The sequence below is a fragment of the Galendromus occidentalis genome, unplaced genomic scaffold (assembly GCF_000255335.2).
Source record: "Galendromus occidentalis unplaced genomic scaffold, Mocc_1.1 scf7180000077086, whole genome shotgun sequence".
Classification (NCBI taxonomy): Eukaryota; Metazoa; Arthropoda; class Arachnida; order Mesostigmata; family Phytoseiidae; genus Galendromus; species Galendromus occidentalis.
The window spans coordinates 1,407,486-1,426,110 of NW_003805074.1; the positions used below are offsets into that span (position 1 = coordinate 1,407,486).

At 52.3% G+C, this 18,625-nt stretch overlaps 1 protein-coding gene and 6 non-coding genes across 7 annotated transcripts; 4 read left to right on the forward strand and 3 right to left on the reverse strand.

Moving 5' to 3' along the window:
- Positions 1-1,345: 1,345 nt before the first annotated feature.
- On the forward strand, positions 1,346-1,417 carry TRNAA-CGC (transfer RNA alanine (anticodon CGC)). Its single transcript has one exon. It is a non-coding gene; the product is annotated as a tRNA-Ala (tRNA).
- Positions 1,418-2,263: 846 nt separating this feature from the next.
- On the forward strand, positions 2,264-2,349 carry TRNAY-GUA (transfer RNA tyrosine (anticodon GUA)). The gene is given in 2 exon segments: positions 2,264-2,300; positions 2,314-2,349. It is a non-coding gene; the product is annotated as a tRNA-Tyr (tRNA).
- A 992-nt stretch (positions 2,350-3,341) lies between these two features.
- Positions 3,342-3,414, reverse strand: TRNAV-CAC (transfer RNA valine (anticodon CAC)). Its single transcript has one exon. It is a non-coding gene; the product is annotated as a tRNA-Val (tRNA).
- A 320-nt stretch (positions 3,415-3,734) lies between these two features.
- Positions 3,735-3,806, forward strand: TRNAE-UUC (transfer RNA glutamic acid (anticodon UUC)). The gene has a single exon. It is a non-coding gene; the product is annotated as a tRNA-Glu (tRNA).
- A 5-nt stretch (positions 3,807-3,811) lies between these two features.
- On the forward strand, positions 3,812-3,883 carry TRNAQ-CUG (transfer RNA glutamine (anticodon CUG)). Its single transcript has one exon. It is a non-coding gene; the product is annotated as a tRNA-Gln (tRNA).
- A 321-nt stretch (positions 3,884-4,204) lies between these two features.
- Positions 4,205-4,276, reverse strand: TRNAG-UCC (transfer RNA glycine (anticodon UCC)). The gene has a single exon. It is a non-coding gene; the product is annotated as a tRNA-Gly (tRNA).
- A 1,755-nt stretch (positions 4,277-6,031) lies between these two features.
- On the reverse strand, positions 6,032-11,134 carry LOC100904504 (ras-associated and pleckstrin homology domains-containing protein pico). The gene is made up of 10 exons (XM_029110736.1): positions 11,027-11,134; positions 10,838-10,919; positions 9,876-10,064; positions 9,554-9,759; positions 9,349-9,426; positions 9,051-9,210; positions 7,275-8,867; positions 6,936-7,145; positions 6,581-6,783; positions 6,032-6,440 (listed from the first exon to the last, which is right to left on the reverse strand). The coding sequence occupies exons 1-10, from the start codon at positions 11,132-11,134 to the stop codon at positions 6,060-6,062; spliced, it is 3,210 nt and encodes a 1,069-aa protein (XP_028966569.1). The 3' UTR covers positions 6,032-6,059.
- Positions 11,135-18,625: the final 7,491 nt, after the last annotated feature.

The following is an 18,625-nucleotide window of genomic DNA, read 5'->3' on the forward strand; positions in this document are numbered from 1 at the left end:
CATCGCTGACGTGCTGATCATGGCACCGGAAGCAGCATGAGCATTGCAGTTTCCTTGGGAAAGTCCATAGCCTCAACAGGAATTATCTCCGAGGCAGTCCTAGAATTCGGTGCGAGACGATAAGTCAATACTCGACTTACTTCTAGAGACTATACTTGACTCGACAACGCCTCGACTGCGCAACCATCCTGGCGTATTAACAACCACCGGTCGATTTGGATTACCCAGGCACTCGGCTCCATGAAATCTCAAGCCTATGGTCCGAAACTCGGAGGAATCGGCTCGTGTTCTCGTCCTCCTCGTCTTGACAATGGAAAATGAGCGATCCTGCCTAGAAGTCAACCGTACGATACTTCGAGACCGTCCATGGGATCGACCAATGGAGATCAGTCACGATTAGAAGGGGTGTTTGTGAAGCAGACTCGATATCGTTTCCAAGCGGCGCCGGCGGTCCGGCCATCGTCTCGGGTGAATCATGACTTATGACCGACCCGACTGTCGGAAAGGGCTTCCACTCTGGACCGGCTTAGAGCCTCCCGTCGCGTCGCCTACCGAAGGGATATTCTCGCAGAGAACGAGGAGGCTGTGCTCGCGGCAGGTGCGGCGATTCGCTGCGAGAATCAAAACTCTTCAGGCACCGGAAGACACATTGTTTGATCGCAGACCGAAAGTCTGGGCCACTCGGGTTAGTTTTCACTCAGAGAATTTATCTGCTTGGAATTTGACCTCAACGACGATTTTAAACGGAAGTTCGGAACATTGCCCGAAGCAAATCAAACTACGGAAGGTCTCTTCATCTGTCGACAACCGCGGACTGTTTTCGTAATAGACACGACATGTGGAATGAGAGAGCAGCGAAAAATAGGGAGGCAGCTTAAAAATTCCGATCATGGCGGGCGGACATGATAGAGTCCAAGCTGGTAGGTAGCTATCCAGAGGTGTGCCAGTCGTAAGCCAGTGGCGGGTAGAAACGAAGAGACTACTAAAAGCTTGAGATGGGTATCAGAGTGGAATACTTCGAACAATTCACTCGATGCCGAAAGATCCATTGCCCTGATCTGCTCCGATGAAATGAAAAAATCTAGGATCCCTGGGCCCAGGTATCTTGGCAGGTGCCCCGTCAGGGAGTGCGCGGCCTCGTGACGTAACGGATAAGGCACCGGAGCCTCACCCTCTTGGAGAGTTTCGACAGGGGATTGCGGGCTCGAATCCCGTTGAGGCTGGATTTGTCTCGCGAGCAGCGTGTCAATAATAAGGGCGATGATCGGGCCTTCTAAATATGATTGGGTTTTATCCAGGACTTTGGATCTCCTTGATTCAGAGCACTTAGCGGCTCCAGAGCTCAGGGGATGTAGCTCAGTGGTAGAGCGTCCGCTTCGCATGCGGAAGGCCCCGGGTTCAATCCCCGGCATCTCCAATTTTGCTGCGGGTTCCACAAGAAGTTCCAGGGTTCGACTGTTCCATCATTCAGAGGCGCATGGTGACCAATCAGCCACACTCCTGGATGAGAGGCAAGGCTCCGCTCCGCTCCGAGAACTAGCGATGCACTTCCGATCTTGGCTCAGAACGCGCGATCTCAAACTCGTTATGCTCCCTCCGCCACTCCTCGAGAACGTTTCCACGGATTGGCTCTCTCGGTTCCTGGGATGAAGTATTCTAGAAAATCCAAGGTTCGAGACTGTCGTCCGCGGCTCCATACGAGGCGTTCGGCAGGGGACGCAAATGAACGCGGTCCCCGCATGGTTCTGTCTTGGTCAGAGCTCCCTATCGGGGCGAAAAACTTTCTGTCATTCCGTGACTTCTAGCCCTCGTGCCCATAGGAGGGTGTCCGAGCAGCGATCTACGAGCTCGTTCCTCCGTCTCGGATGTGCTTATCTGCTTGAAGACGTGCTTCGCTTCGATGAGATGAAAAATACACTTTTTCCGCCACGAACCAAGTCTATGGAGCGGGAAACCGGACTTCGCAGTTCACGGATTGCCTTTCCAATTCCCGAAGTCAGAACGGGCGACTTCGTCCAGCCCACAATTCGGAAGTACATCATTCAACGTAGAGGTTCTCGAACCTTTTCGAACCGTGAATCCTGGATGATTTCTCCATGGACCCGAAGCATAAGATCTGAAGACTCTATCGACCCTCGCCCATACTTTTACAGAGGCTTGGCAATCGCGAGAAGTTTTCGAAGGTCCACTTGGACTATGAGAAGCATCAGTTCAGGGCGAGGGAAGTCGGAGCCGGTCGCCTGAAGTCCCGGCCAGCGAACAGCCGTCGATAGCTCAGTTGGTAGAGCGGAGGACTGTAGAGCTATGGCAGTGATCCTTAGGTCGCTGGTTCAAATCCGGCTCGACGGATAATTTTGAGTGGACTTAATTTTTCGATCGCTTGATAGCGGGAAGTCAGTACATCGAAAGCGGCGAAAAATCGGGTCTCTCGCCCTTTTCGAAATGAGACCATTCCATTGCTCGCTTCTTCAAAAGTTAGAGAAAACGATCCGACTGTGATGAGATCTCACTTCCCTATTCCGAGAGATCTTCTCCAGGAGTCGAGCTATCGAAGGACGGGGACTGCGGACGTCGAGGGAAGAAAGATCTAGACTCTTCGTCTCTCGGTTCCACGCCGAATCGAGCCCAAAGCGAGACCCGTGAGTTCGTATCGTAGGACCCCTCGCTCAGGTAACAATTCGACCATGAATTTCCCCGTCGCCTTGACCAGCTGTCCGGAAACAACTCCGATTGACCCTTCGGGGAGATCGCGCCCGATTTCTCCAGTGAGCTGGAGAGACACCCTGAAATGATTGTATATTAATTGTTGCAACCCCATCAAAGAAACCGCTGCATTTTAGCTGTGTTCTCCGGGGCAGTATTTTCTTGGTCGAACATGGGAGCTTCCGTTTAAGGGGCCTGGCACGAGGGATGAGAAATTCCGACTTTCGATTCGATTCGACGATCCTAAGCACTCGACCTGGGGAACACGCAAAGCATTGCTCGCGATCAGAGCACGCCGAGATAGACCGGCGCGTCTCCGTATCGAAAACCCCTATGGGGACGGAAGCGAGCATTCGCTCAAACTGTGAAGGGAGTCAAGCTTGATGACGATGGAATCTCCATCTTTTCGCATCCAGAGTCGAGCGAGCTCCTTACAGAGGAGCTCAGAAACTATACCCGGAGCTCACCGTGAAGCATGAATTCAGACCCGCCGATGAGAGGGGGAGAAAGCCGTGCAGAATATCAGGGCCGACTTCAGTAGAATTCCGAGCTGGGAGAGCTCATGAGGGCATATCCCTGTCACGGCCATCTGGGCAGTCTCTCCTTCCGAGCTGTCATTACAAGTCAAAAAGATGAGCTGTTTCCGCCCGGGATCGAACCGGGGACCTTGCGCGTGTGAGGCGCACGTGATAACCACTACACCACGGAAACCGATGCCTGCGAGCGGAGTCGCGAGGGTTTGATTCGTATGCGACTGGAAAGCTGAAGGTATCCCCGTAGGTTCCGGATGTCTCGGAAGTTCTCAGAATCAAGCCGAGGATCTCTGGTCTGCTAGAAAGCTCTTCACCTGAGGTTGTCCGAGTTATGCATCATCGACAGGGCTCGCAGAAAGAGACGAATCTCATAATACCGCGAGAACTGGCTGAATTACCATATCCTCATTCATGTCGGAACACCGAGTCGAGAGAGTAATTTTTTCATTACGGGAGGGATGTGGTGTTTATACCATAGTTGACACACTCTCGAATGTATCCGGCGTGGTCTAGTGGCTAGGATTCCTGGTTTTCACCCAGGCGGCCCGGGTTCAATTCCCGGCGTCGGAAGGTTAGGTTCCATGGTGTAATGGTTAGCACTCTGGACTCTGAATCCAGCGATCCGAGTTCAAATCTCGGTGGAACCTACATTTTGGAGCCGGTGGAGGATAGGCTTCCCGTAGCTGCTGAAGTCCTGATGTAACTTGCTTGTTCCGCGCGAGAGAATGTGACCACCGAGCCTTGATGATTTATGCTTCACAACACTCGATGTCGTCTGCTCCGCTACCATCTCCCGCGGCCATCATCAGAACACTTTTTTCTTGTGTTCTCGAGCAATCGGGCGAAACTGAAAATCGCGGAGGCCGGAAGCGAGTCTTGAGACTCATGAAAAATCATATATGAGAGAAGGGAGAGAATCTAACAAGAAGGGCGATGAAAGTTTTAGGGGAGAAGTACCGAAAAAAGTTTGCGTCGGCCGGGAATCGAACCCGGGTCAACTGCTTGGAAGGCAGCTATGCTCACCACTATACCACCGACGCCTATGATGTCTCGCAGCGCTCAGCCGATTGGGTTGCGAGCATCGCTAACCGAACGTCGGAGGCTCCCCATCCGTTTCGCAGAACAGCTCAGAATTATTGAACGCTACCGCAGGATAGAATCGAAATCCAAAGCAGATCGAGATTAGCAGCTTGGTACCGCGAATCATATCCTCATCGTCCATATCCGAAACTCAAAGAAATTCCCGAAATCATCGCCGGGTCCGAATTGATGTATGCCTGGGTGCGACGCTGGGGGCTGTCGATTGCTTACTCACTCACAGAACGCTATTCCGCAGCATTGTAATGAGCAGACTGATCGTAACTTTACCGAAATGATTGTTTATTTACAATTTGCGTTACTCCATGGAGTTGCTCATTCCGAGGATAATTCCAGTTCTCGAAATCGAATCCGCGATCGCTGAGGGCCTTAGATCGATGAGAACAGAGTTCGCTTCCGTACAACTACGAGATTTCTCCTAACAGACAGCACCGTTAAACCACCACAAAGAAAGGTTGAAAAACATTTTGATATTTGCTCGTCATGAAGACCTGCTTTCCCTCGGATACATGGATCCTTCCTCAGTTGATTGAAATGACTTTAATTTGGCTCAACGAGCAAGTCGACGTCAGGGTAGCGGAATCGCTTTCATAAAAAAACACACTTCCACACAAACACACACTACTTCGAAGTTCGATAAAGTTCTGCTGGCTGCAGGATGATATATTAATATTATCCGAGGACACGATCAGTACCGTTTTCTTTCATGCCCGGGGAATCGCTCCAACGGTAAGGTTCGCTCCGCTCCAAGAATTTTCGTTGACTCCCGTCACTTCGTGTAATCCTCTTCCTCTCCGACCCCGTTTTCGTCACAGAAATTCAGTTTCGGCTCAACGTCTTCCTCCCCGTCATCGGCCCATGTCCCTACCAATGTTCCGGGCGATTATTGTTACAAAAGCTCTCCACCACGATGATTATTATATTAGTAAATTTCTGCAGTATCTGCTTCATGACGTCTAAATACTGATGCTTCCAGCAGAAAACGAATCGACCGTGTCGTAAAAACGTGGCCTCTCCCATCCTTTAGAAAAAGTCACCCATCTGGAGCCGGCCATCATGTCTCATTCCAACATTGATCGTGGTAAAGTTAGATACACATTGCGTCGTCCTCCATGGTTCTATACAAGTAAAGCTTCTCCGGCCGTCTCGCTTCATCGGGCGACGCTCGTTGGCACTGCGGGTTCCTCAGAATTAATAAATTAGAAACACACTTCGAAGTGCCGAGCGATGTTTCGGAGTACGAATCAGCCAAAGTTCCTTCATTCCAATCGAGATGGAGTATCCGAAGGGTTCATCTCCAGTTTCCCCATCACTATTCGATGATCTAATCGTCAGCCTAGATAAATCCGTCGCTTTTGAATCAATACGTGTCGACTGTCGATTGCTGTTTCGGATGCGTGTCAGAATCAATGCCAGCCTACGAAATAGGGGAAGGGGTTCCAGGAATCCAGACAATTACAATGCTTTGAAAATTGCACGTCCAAAGCGGAGTTCACACAACGATGGACATTTGTCCTCTTTACCCGGCACAACTTGTGTCGCTCCCTGTATGCGCACACCTCGGTTTTCGAATCGCGGCAAACGATGTGAGCATCGAGCTTCGCATATCGTTTCTCACACAATGTACGTATACTGTATGTACCTTTGAGATATACATGATAGGCAGAGCGGAGATCAGAGAGGATCGATCGACATCTAACTCGACTCGATCTCATCGGGCCTCATCTAGTAGATGCCGAGTCGCTGTCCGATGGGACTCGCCGGTGATTGCAGCGTACACGAAAGCTGGGTAGTGTCGCTGCGCTTTGGTGGTGGCGGTTTGGCCTTTGGCGAATTGCACACAAGTCCTGGGAGATCTAGGCGAACTTGTTTCGGAATACGATTGTTACGCTCGGGCTCCTGAACAAGGATCCCTCGCAACGGAGTGGTAACGCTCCTTTCCTCCTCGCTGAGAACTCGAGGGTCTCGAAAGCCCAAAATCTGGTGCGCGGTGTGATCCTGCATCGTGGTAAGTGTCTGAGCAACTTTCCATTTCTTGTCCATCACACGATGAAGATCTCGAAGGAATTCGTCAGGGGGACTGATCATCGATGAAGGGCTCGTATCCTGCAATGGCGGAAACGGTTCAATACACGAAAAGAGGGAATCCTCGCGGCCGACGGAGAGAATAAAATGACCGGCGGAGACCCCGCGCGGGGGGCAGGGAAGAATTTCGCAGAGAGGTTTGAGAAAGAACAAAAACTTACAATGCGCTGTTCATTGAATTGCACGCGTTTACCGGGCGACGACAATCTTGTAGTCTCACTTCTGCGTGGAGGGGCGGGCTTCGCGCGAGACGGGGATCCGCACAAAGAAGATGCCCTGTTCAGCCATGACGGAGCAACTTCTCTTGGTAGACCCACACGCTCGTTCGTTGGAGTTGCTTGGTTGCTGCCACACATAGGGGAACCTGTGCGAAGATTGAGGTTGATTACTCGATGTGTTTCAAACAAATATGAGGCGTCCACGATAAGGTCCCATCGCTAAAAGAGGCTGAATTATCAATCACGGGAATCGAAGCATCGGCACTGAAGCAGAGCAATCGCATCGAGGCGAACTTACCGACGGTGGGCGTCGTTTGGTTCGAGAAGGGCGGACTATTTGTCGGCGTAGCCAAGTTCGAAGGAGGTGGCGGCAAGGAACATAACGAGGACGTCGAAGGCCACGACGTCTGGTCCCCCAGAGGCATCGGAGGGGGTGGCGGAGGCAACGAGTCGATCGATGTCGTACTCGCTCCGAGAGCCGACGATACGCACCCCAGGTTCGAAGTCGCTGAAAATTCATATCGGCGTCAGAGATCAAAATTTCATGTCCTCGGTGAAAGCGAGGGTTCGAGTCCCGCGAATGGGATCCGGTAGACTCGACAGGCGAGAACCAAGGCGCCTCCGATCGTGAACTAACCTTGGTAGTGAGACGATAAGCTCGCAGGATTCGTACAAGATTGTCCGTTCGCCGTAGCAACGATCTCCTGTATTTTCGACAAACTCGGTTCCGCGTATATAACCGATGGTGTCTTCTTGGGAGCGGGGCCTAGACTGGTTAGGTCTGTTCTACATTGGGCAGCCAGGTCCTGGGCTAATTTTTCGAGGTTCTTGGCGGTGAGTGGAGCGACCGGACGGTGCTGAGGCGACGCCCTAGGGGTCGCCTGACTGGCCTCGGAAATGTCTTCGAGACTCGAGGCATCCACTGGTGGCATCGGTAAGAGCTGTATCGCTTTCGTTGGCGTCAAAGGTCCCTTGCTGGCGACCATGGGGGCCGTGGGCGAGGCCACGTTCAGAGGTTGGCGTTGTTTGAGTCGTGCCAGGGTAGCAGTCATTTGCTCGTCGGTGTGTGATCTCCTAAGCGAAAACCGGAGCCCGGCCGTTCGACCCAGACTGCCGCCGGAACCGAACGACGAGCCGGAGACGATAGAAACGCTGTCGTCGAGGGAAGAGCCCACCCCACTGGCACTGCTCGAATCCTTCACGAGGCTCCTAGTGGTGCTTGTGAGCGGCAGACGGGGTGTGAGATTTGGTTTGCGCTTGATCGTACCGCCCGGGAAGTCGAGATCAAAGACCACGGCCGGGTCGGACGCCACGGAAGAACGATCGGACGACATACTGCCTATGCTGGAAGATCCACCGCTGGACGAAGCGATTGAGTCTCTTCGCCGTAGACTCGAAGGGGCTTGTGGTTGTGCGGTGCTCACTGGAATTTCGGGACTCGTTTCGCCCAGAAGGGTGGAATCCGATCCTGTCGAAGCGCTGTGGCGGAGCTTCGGCTGCTGAGTTACGTCGGTTGGACTGCTGGAATTGCTCGAACTGTCTGGACTCACGGCGAGCTGTTTCGCCATCGATGAGACTGAGAACGACCTGTGGTACGCTAACTTCTCGAGGTCGGCTTCAACGATGTCCCGTTGTATAGCATCGTAGTTGTCCTTGATCTGTCGGCCGTATTTTGCGATACGGATCCCCGTCACCCACTTGTTGAGAGTGGGAAGGTCATCCGCACATAGGTACTTGATGTTCTTGCAGGATTTGCTCTGAATCTGGGGATGCTTCATCGCGAATCCGAACTCTGATGGCGCTTTGTACTTCTTCTTCCAGCCTACGCCGAAGTAGACGCAGTTCATTTCGAAAGTTGTCAAACACACGAGATCCTTGGGCAGTTTGGACTTTCCTTTCGGGCAATAGTACAGTCCAGATGCACGCAAAACGAAGAAATGCTTCTTCCAGTGTTTCTTGCCCTCAGACTTGAGGTAAAGCTGACCTTCCACTTCAGGAACAGAAACTCCTGAAGTGCCAGGCGACAGGAAGAACTCCTCAATCAATCCCGTTCTCTGGTCTTCGTCGATGTCCAACTGGGTTTGGGTGCACGAGTCCGCGAGGTATTTCTCGGGCTTGGCGAAGACATCGTACTTCAGCGATCGTTCCTCGAACAGGATCCTATTGCACGAGTCCCGTGTCCAGAGGAGCAGGTTTTCCACGAGGTTTTCGTGTTCTTCATAGACACGCTCTATTCATGAGGAGATGAAGGAGGCGTTAGTTTCGGGTTTCGAGCCGGAATCACGCGTCGGGAACGGACGTCTACTGCCATATGCATCGGAACGAGACATCCGGAATCTCGGGGAACCGTTTGACCGGATGGGGAGGGATCTCGACTTGTATGAGAGACAGAGAGAGAGGGGAAAGAACTCACCCATATACAATTCTGGAATGGTTTCTACCAGAGCCCATTTCGGATCCATATTGACATGACTTTTCTCGGCGAGTAACTTTGTCAAGTACGCTACGGACATCGTGTCATCAACGAGCAGACTTTTTGCCGAGCCATCGGAACAAAAAACTTTGATGAAGAGCTGGAATATCGCCAAGGTTAGTTCAGTACCATCCATTGCCATCGAGAGAAACTACGTATACAAGCTCGACACGATAATCGGTGTGGGGTCATTCGTCGAATGTTCAGCGGGTGCCGAGAAGCGAAGAAGTTGTAATACCTTGCGGATACTGGCTTCCTTGAGTTTTTGTAGAGCCAATTTGATTTTTTCTTTTTTGACTTGCGCTGCTTGATCCGTCTGTTCGATAACGAGACGAAATGAGCGTTGTTAGTTGAATTTAGCGAAGAAGGGAGGATACTGCGAGATTTCTTCGATAGCGAATTCGCGCCAGAGGTAGGGGAAGTCTAGATCCGCGGAATTTTACCTGAGTTGTTTGCACTTCGTGGAGACCGACCGCTGTGGCGAGCTCCTCGTTTATTCCAAGTGTGCCTTCTTGCTTACTACTCTCTTGCGACGAGGACGTCCGTGCTCCGGAAGACGCCGAAGACTCGCCGGAGAGCATCGATATGGAGTCCGAGAAGGCCGAATCGTTATCGGGACTGTCAGTTCGACCATCGCTTCGCGTGGGGGCTATAATGGCGGGACGATAATTCTCAGGAGTGCGCACGTAACCGATACGTCGTGGAACTCGCTGTATGGTACAGGGATCAATCGCTATCGAGAACCGAGTTGGCAATCGCACTCACCGATAGTGCTGACAGATTCAGGAGCTTTAAGTGGAGCTGATGCTGTGGGTTTTGGATCCTTCTTCAAATTAGTGGTGGCCGGAGGCGATTCCTCAGTAGCGGCTCTGAGTCCGTGCAGCTCTTTCTCAAATTGGGAGCCGAGTGCACAGAGCTCTCCGAGGATTGCATCCAGCTCATTATCCTGGCTCTCTGCGGGAGGGGAAGATAAGCTTGCGTTACATTCACCGGAAATCATGAGGGGGATTAGTCAACTCTTCTTCACTGAGAAGAAGAATCTCCGGAAGAACTGATCTAGCTCCGCGGAAAGGTGCGCACGGCAATGGTCCAGCTGCTTCAGGAACAGGAACATTGCCTAATCTCTGCGTCATCTGGGGTCAGCTGACATTTTCGACTATAAGTCGATGGTGACGCCGTAATTGAACGCGACGATTCAAGGGGTGCTCATCGGCTGTCACCGTTATCAGCGCGATAATCGCTATTCGAAGTTGTCCGAATCGCACGCACTTCTTTCGAGCCTGAGCCACATCGTTGAATCCGTAGTCGCAGCACATCCATACACACACGCAGGAATACACCGGCACAATGGTTCTCTCCTCTCAAGGGGCCCTGACAGAATAAGAGGCCTACAAGGTCGGAAACCGCGGCTTTGCAGGAGCGGTGTATGAGTGCAATCGAGGGTGAGAACCTCTCTTTCCTGGCCGGATTTAGAATCTCATAACATCGCTCGCATTGGCACCACACGAAAAAGTTTCGGCTCTGACACGAAATCACACCCGCTCCACCGCTAATCATGCGATCTTCGCAGGGTTCAAGCGCGAGGTTGCCTGATACCTCCGACATCCGGAGCCAGATTCGAACGAGTGCTTCGTAAATGACATCCGTAGATGAGGGAAAAATCGGAGGCGATACAGAGGTTATTGAATCTAGAAATGAATTCGAATGAAATTTATAGTACTACTCACCTTGCAAGTTCAACATGGAGAAACTGTACGAATCCAATCTGGCGACCTGGGATGGTTCTCCACTCGATCCTCGAGCAGGTCCCTGGAGATGGAAACAAGAGGGATCATTAGTCGATCGGCCCATGCCTCCTCGGCGACGATATTAGACCACGGGGGAAAAACCAAATTCTGCAGGATAAGAATCCACACCGATTCGTCATCTTCCAGGTCGAGACTCAAGGAGTCATCCTTTTTGTCACACGTACTCCCGCACGTACTGCTGCCGGAAGTACTACTGCTCGAACACCACTTCAACATTTTTTGTACTCTGTACGCAAATGAACATGGGGACGTCAAGGCTACGCGGACTCATCACCGAGACTCTCCGCGTTCGAATGAGCTGCCGCGTGCTGGGGTTCTAGGCGCGATGATGTATCTACCCGATCACTCGCCAGAGGCGCTGGTATCAGCGTCAAGCGTCAGAGGAGCAAGCGTCAGAGAACCGAGCGCTTGAATGGGGCACACGACAAGACACGTGGGCGGCTACGAGGGAAGCGAGCGTGTCAGGTTGCCTCACGCTTGCACGTTCGAATTAACTCGGGAGGCAATCTGGAAAAGGTTCCGCAACCCGCTGGCGATGTTGCGTTCCGAACGCTTTTCTGATCCTGATCGGTCACGCGGTCCGTGCAAGCCTCAGCGCCGAACTCTCGCACTCTGTCTAGCGGGACGGCAGATGGCAGCCAGAGAACAAGACACTGCTTACTACTGCCACGGTGAAGTAGGAGGGGGCTCAGGAGCCAGAGCTCACCTGCCGTGGGGCGCGTGCATCTGGTTGGCACAGACTCAGAAATAAGGTTCGACGCGCGAGTAACTGTACCATTCGACTCACTCAGTCAGACTGATAGAGAATCCGCTTGAACGAGCGATAGACCAGACGCTCTTCAGGTCACCGCGAGCACGCGCATATGTCTAAAGTCCCGCTTTTATTCCTTCACCGAGGCTCGAGACATTTTATGCTACTTCCGATAATCATCGAGAGCGCCGGCGCTGCTCCACGCGCACCTGCGGCGAACATAGTCGAAATGAGTGATTTTCCGGGATGAATCTCCCCTCTAAACGCTTGCGAAGACCGTCACGTTGTGAAGGGCTTCAAGAAATCATTAAGGTCGACGGAAACTTCTGATCGGAATCCCTGAACAATATTGACCGGGGACCGGTCATCATTTGAACGCTCATAGGCAACTACATTTCAAGAGTCGAGGCTTGGACAAATCGGGAAGCAGCATCATATTGCGCGTCTCCATCATAACCAGCCGATCTCTCTCCAGCTAATTAACATCAGCGATTTGGGAGGGCCGGAAAATTCCGCATGCCGGTATGCGTGCTGCGTAAAGTCGTATTCGCAGGAGGATTAAGGTGGACGCTCCAGTGGGGCTTCTCTCCGATGTTTGTTTCGGTACTCGCGGTGGTGGCTGAGATGGGCTACGTAGTAGTTGTAAATGGAAGTCGCAGTAGGCAAACAACTCCCGGAGGGCCCCGCACCGCAATCAAAGGCAACATAGGAAACACTATGGGCTCGTAGTATTTTGCTCTCTCCTCTCAGTCTTCCTCTCCTGCTCGCAGTCGAATCTCCGGTGCGATCGTGTGCGCCAATCGAGCCGACTTGTTTTTGGCATTCGCCGCTGTTGTTGCCGTCACCGCCCCCGGTGTTGTGGGGTTCGTCCTGTTTGTGACAACCCGAAACACACCTTGCTATCCTCCCCCGACCGCGTCTGCAGGCCCTCGCGAGCTGCCTTTTTCCCGCGGACTGCCACCTGGTTTGACTCCCTGCAAGTCTGCATTGGTTTTTACTTTCAGACGTTTGTCTGCTCGGCCCGATATAGGCTCCGATACCTCCGCAATAGTCCCTGTGACGTTCATGCGTAGAAACAATGGTCTGGTCGGTGAAAGCCCACAAGGTGCGTGGAGCTCGACTCCAGCAAATTACTTCCTGTCGACATCGAGTTAAGCCTCGCCGTCGTGTCCTCGTCTCCACGAGTTTCTCTTTCGCGTCTTGATGTCATCGCCGACGCCGCTCTCATCGTTCTCGACGTCGTCGTCGCTGTCCTGTTCTCTGACTGAGTCCGTTCCCCTACCTGAGCCGGGTTTAGATTAAAACCCGGACCGGGAAACGCGCTGCAGCTCTACCCGCTCCAACGCTGCTCGTCGCTAACGTCTGAGAGCTAATTAGCTTTTACAAACGACTGCGAGCGAGCCTTGCGTCTTTTCAGCACGGGGCGCTCGTACTTTCGAAACAAGCTCAAAAAGATTCATATGAACCCTATCTCGGACCTTCAAGAGCATATCCAGGGTGAAATATCTGAGTCGAGCGAAAATCAAGGCTAGGTAGATTTTGGGGTGGTGCTGGGGTGGTCGGGAATTTCAGGCGCCGCAATCGGATGAACGCTTGGATCAAGCGAATTTAAAATAGCGTGCTTTTTCAGAGTGCGATTCCAGCTGCCCTTCTCCGTCGGCTCGCGCCTGAAACTGACCGGGGAGCTCGGGGCGCGAGCGTTGGAGCAGGATGAGGTCGTTGGGGGCTTTGCCTCGCAATCGGTTCTTTGGAGGTACATCAAGCGGGAAAAAACTTCGTTCCGGTAATGTTTATCTTTTTCGCGAATCTGACATTGCTACGCAGGCAAGTTCATCCGGCGCAAACCATTTTGTTTCCGTTACAGGGTGAGTCCGTTCTCTAGTGCTGGTGGAAAACGAAATCACCGAGAAAGTCCGTCTCAACGACGGGTTTCGGGTCGAGGAAGGTTTTTTAAGTAGTCGATTGGTGAAATTCAGCGTCCCAGCGCCGGGGCTAGACGTTCGATATTCGAGTTTCAGCAAGTTTGCCTCCGGGTATCGGAACCCACCAGAGCCTCCTGAATGAGGTTCGGGCACAAAATGAACTTCTTCTCAACTTTGCCAAACCACCCCATGGATTAAGAGACGATAGGCCGTTCCACAGCCCGCGGTGAACATGTTCTCGTCTCACGTGCACGTTGTTTCCCTAAGCTGCAGGATCCCGTCATGATCCCAGTCAGTGAGCGTAGAGCGGACAGCTCAGGTCTCTCGCCCCTCGGAGGGAGTTCCAAAGACATTCAAGGCTTGGATACTCGGTCATTGCCATAGGCATTAGGAAAGGTTGGGTCTCCCCCGTTTGAGCTCTTCGTTTGTGGATGTTTTCAAGCGATCCAGGTTTCCGGAGACGATCGACAGTCTCGTGATTCCCTGCTAATTTGACGGATCGTCACATCTCGATTCGATTACGACCTCGGGAAGACCTATCGAGCACAAGTCGTACGTCGAGCTGGATGAGTGACGATCGGGACGAAAGCTCGCACCGGTGACGGTCTTTGCCCGAGCTAGGAGGTGAGTGCAGAGACAAAGCTGTACGGGCATGTTCCTTCCCATGCGCGATAGCCGGAACGGAAGTTGAGCTTGGGCTCGCGGAGATATGGTACCTCGGTAGGCGAGAGCTCAGTTTCTCGCAATGAATTTTGGTCGCGTCCCACTACAGGGCGCGCCCTCCCTCCGCAGCTTATCGAGTGATGACTCGCTCATTAGTTCGAGGAGCGGATCAGAGCTAGGCAAGAGAAATAGTTGCTACACAACAAACACTTCATCATCAACACAAATTGGAGTGCATATCACCCAACAGCATTCCTGTCTGCCGATCACAGGTGCACCTCCCTCATACATAGGGCGCAAAAGCATTCCGATTCGCGAGGGCTTCAAGAACAACGTCGATGACGGTGTTCGATTGAGGATCTGAACAGATGAAATCACAGTTGTTTGGTGTGAGACGCGAGGTGGTCCTCAATTCAAAGTAAAAAAACATCAGTATGTGGGGTCGCCTTCTCCTGCTGCGAACGGGATGCCCCTTGCATACTGCGGTGGCGACGACATCAAGAGCGGTTTAACGCCAAAAGACCCTCGGATACGACGGAATTCCGTGTGTTCGCTGAATGTCGTTCTCAGGGAGCCTACAACAGCGGGCACGAGAATGGACTACGGCGAGATAGTTTAGGGGAAATGAGGAGCTATTAAAATCAACCATCGAAATGTGCGAATTCTTTTTCGTAGGCGTTTCCGAGTACTGTCGATCGGACAAGCGAGGACGCGAGGACGAGGAGTTGAACGAGCGATCGGATTGTCTGAGCGGGGAATGACAGCGAGAATCGTTTACACTCTCGACCCACATCAACAGTGCCGCCACCGCCACTACTGAGAGCGGAAGAATGCTTCTGATTCCAATGAGTCGTGCGGTCGAGCGCTGCATCGATCGAGAGATGCTGATTAGCCCACGATTATTCCAATACTTCGGGGATAGAGTCGATCGGATCAGCCCATTGGGTCTCGATTATGATCGGATCGGAGTGGTGGGTCTCTTCAACGTCGAGCGATCATGGACTCCCGCTCTGAATGAGTTATCAGTTATCAGTGACTTCTTTCAAATCGGAGACAACTTAGTTTAGGGATCGAATTCGGTTTCAATGCTTAGCTTCTCGCAAGAATGCGTCTCCTAGCAGGAAACGATTTCATTGAGAAATTCTTCGGATGCTCATCTGCTACGGATCCGGTTTTGTTTCTTGTTGACGACAAACGTTCCTGGAATATGTATAGTAGTTCAACAGCGAGCACGAACTGACACGCTCGCGGCCTCACGGATCTCCAGACCTGTAGGCCTCCTGTCTTCTACGGGAGTCGCTACTCAGGTAGTAATTGAGGTCCGTTCGTCGGTAGCTCGGTCAGTCCGTTAGCCGGTCGGTCAGTCACTCGTTCAGCTGGTGGGCCGGCCGACCAATGGATCGTCCGGTAGGTGTACGTTCGGGCACTCAGAGGCCATTGTTGGGGGTCATCGGTAATTTAGCCAGATTGAACACTCTCACCGAATCGCACTATCAACCTTAAATCCTACACGCGTCCCCCCCCTCCCGACGTGTACCTATTCTTACATACGTAGCATTCCATCCGAAGTTTCTGATCGGGTCAGGACCTCCATCATTCCAGCCTATCCGTTCTGTGCGTCCTTCCGTCAGCGGCTGAGACAGCCCCGAGCTCTCTTCAAACGGAAATTGGATGAAGGATAAAAAACGTTCTCTCGCCAAGACTCGCACCGGACCTGGTCTTCGCTCCGGCGCAGGCGAGCGCCAAGCCTGGCGTGAAGGCAACGCCGTGATGTTCGAGGTGATGCATCATATCGGTCATTCATTATATTTCACCGACGCTTCGGTGCAATGGATGCTCACTCCGTTACCGTCAGCGCAATTATTAGAATAAACGGCCCCGACAACTAATAGATAATCGATATCAAGATGATGGGCTGCCGCTACTGCCAATGCTTGCGGTTCGTTTCGGATCGAGAGCTCGGCAACCCCATCTGCGGGCGTGAGCTAACAGCAGGCTCCCAGACCCGATCCGGAAAGAACGCGAGCCTCCTGTCGTAATTCAGTCCTCGCGCTCGATCCGACGCGCTACGAGTGTATCACGCTCGATAGAACAACGAAAGACCGCATGCGAATAAAGCTCCGACCCCTTCGTACTTATGCACGCGCACGAATGTCCCCTTCATTGGTTCCAGAGCCACCACGAGGCGTCAGAGCAGCCTGACTAAGACATCGGAATGCGCGGTCAATGCCTTTTCCGAGAGCGCCCGCCTTTTGCCGTTCTGCGAAACGTTCACAAAGACGACTCTATTTGATTACCACCAGCTGCAACACCAGTAGCAGAAATGGTATGACCAACGTCCTCTTCGCTCCTTTCTGCTGTTTCGCGCTTCGGAAACAATCCGGAAGGCACTGGGAATAGCCCGCCCGCCCACGAGGGAACATCTCAACACCGCTCCTCGGGGTTCGATACAGCTATTAATCCTAGATATTACGAGTTGTGAGCCCCATATTCAGGGTTATTTTGCCCATATTCTATTACATGAAGGTACATACTTCCACCGATACTCGAGCAAGTCCCCATACGGTTCCGTCAGCGATTTTCGGAATCATCTCCCGAGATTCTCCTACATATGAAATTATTAGACTTTCCACGCTTTTCGGCTCAGAGGAAGGGTTTCTTATATCAGCTGTTGGAGCGTGTCGTGTTAGCGAGAACTCGAACTCCACTTGCCATCTACATCTGCCACACGACCTGAACAGATGCCCCGGACAGGTTCTGGATTCGGTCCTCGAGGCTCGCGAATCCGCACAAGGGACCCTCGCTAAGCTGGAGTTCAGACCTGGGTTCTCGAATTCACGATTTTTCGAGTGTGCGTCTTGATAAACAGCGCCGACTGTATCCAATATCGCCCATACTATGTATGATTGCGGCCCACCGCGCAGCACCCCTTTATCAACAACAGATCGTCTTTGCTCAGTATGCTGTCGGCAAGCGACCAGTCAACGCCGTGAGCGTCCGATCGACCGAGTGAGCGCTTGTCTGCCCCCCGAATCTCCCTCTTTTTCGCTTTCCCTCTCATCGACACAACAAACGTCTCGTGCTCGGCTACCACAGGTCGGTCGCTCCCTCCCTGAGCTCAGACTCAGTCAGTCAGACACCATCTGGTCGTCAGGATGGACGACACAATAGAACAACTTCTGCGATCCACTCGAGCAGCGAGCAAAAAATTTGAGCGCGGTCTTCGTAAACGGATCCGGCGACTTCAGACTGAATGAGTTAGCACGAGTAGCATTGCGATATATGCGACTAGATCGCCGGGATGGCTAATGCCACGAGCGGAAACAATGCAGAGAGAAGGGCTTGATTTTTTGCCTACGATTCATGAATGTTCCGCTGATGAGGACTCTCGGGAACCGATTCGTTGATCTAGATCTACACTGCTCTCTCAAAATGTACTCCGATACCTCCCAGAGTTGCTACGCATGTGCTGATTTACAGAAAGTAGCAGCTCGCCGAATAATTCAAGCCGAAGACTATCTTTTTCAGATATCGCTCCTGCCGACCTCGAGCAGTTCTCAGGCGCTAAGTGGATAGATTATGAACCATCGGGCGCTAGAGACAGGATTACGAACGGGATCTCATGCCTCTTCCATGTCGAATTAGAAGGATCGCTGCCCAGTGAAAGAAGATCCGGCGAATGATTTCAGCCACTGGTGCAGAACGCAGATATCTCTCCGACGGACCTCTACCCATTGAGTTTCAAATTGGGACTTGCAAACGAGTGTCATACCCCGTTCGTCGAGCGCGGGACAAATTTCGGCAAAGACGAAACTCCGTCCGACGCGCACCTGTCTGGTGGGCAAACTCACTGGTTCTTGTTCTTTATCTTGACTGCTCGCGGAAGGTTGTCAGTGTCTCGTTTCGCGTCATCGGGCCACCCCACCCTTTCTCTTCAACATCCTCCTCCCTGGCCGAAAAGCTGTCTCTTTTTACGTTGTTCGTGATCGCCTTATCACGAGCACGGTTCCCAAAACGTGGTTCAAATTACAAGGCGAGTATCGGAATTCATCTCAGATGGAGTTCTTTTAATTTCGACGAAAGACGATATATCCCGACGAATTGCGGGAACGGAGAATCGCAGGGCTGGACGTAGAATCCGCCCTCCTCATCTCCGAGACTATTGCCAGTGATCTTCGAGAGATAATGCCCACACATCGGGCTCAGCCTTCTGATGGATCCAAGTTACTGAGTGAAAACGATCACTGGAAGCCTTCGAAAACGATCCGGAACCGTTCGCATCACGCGAGCAGCGAGAACATTCGCGAGCGGAGAGACATCGGGACATCGAAAATCTATGACAGGATCGTCGTGCAACTTGGCTCGTCTTGT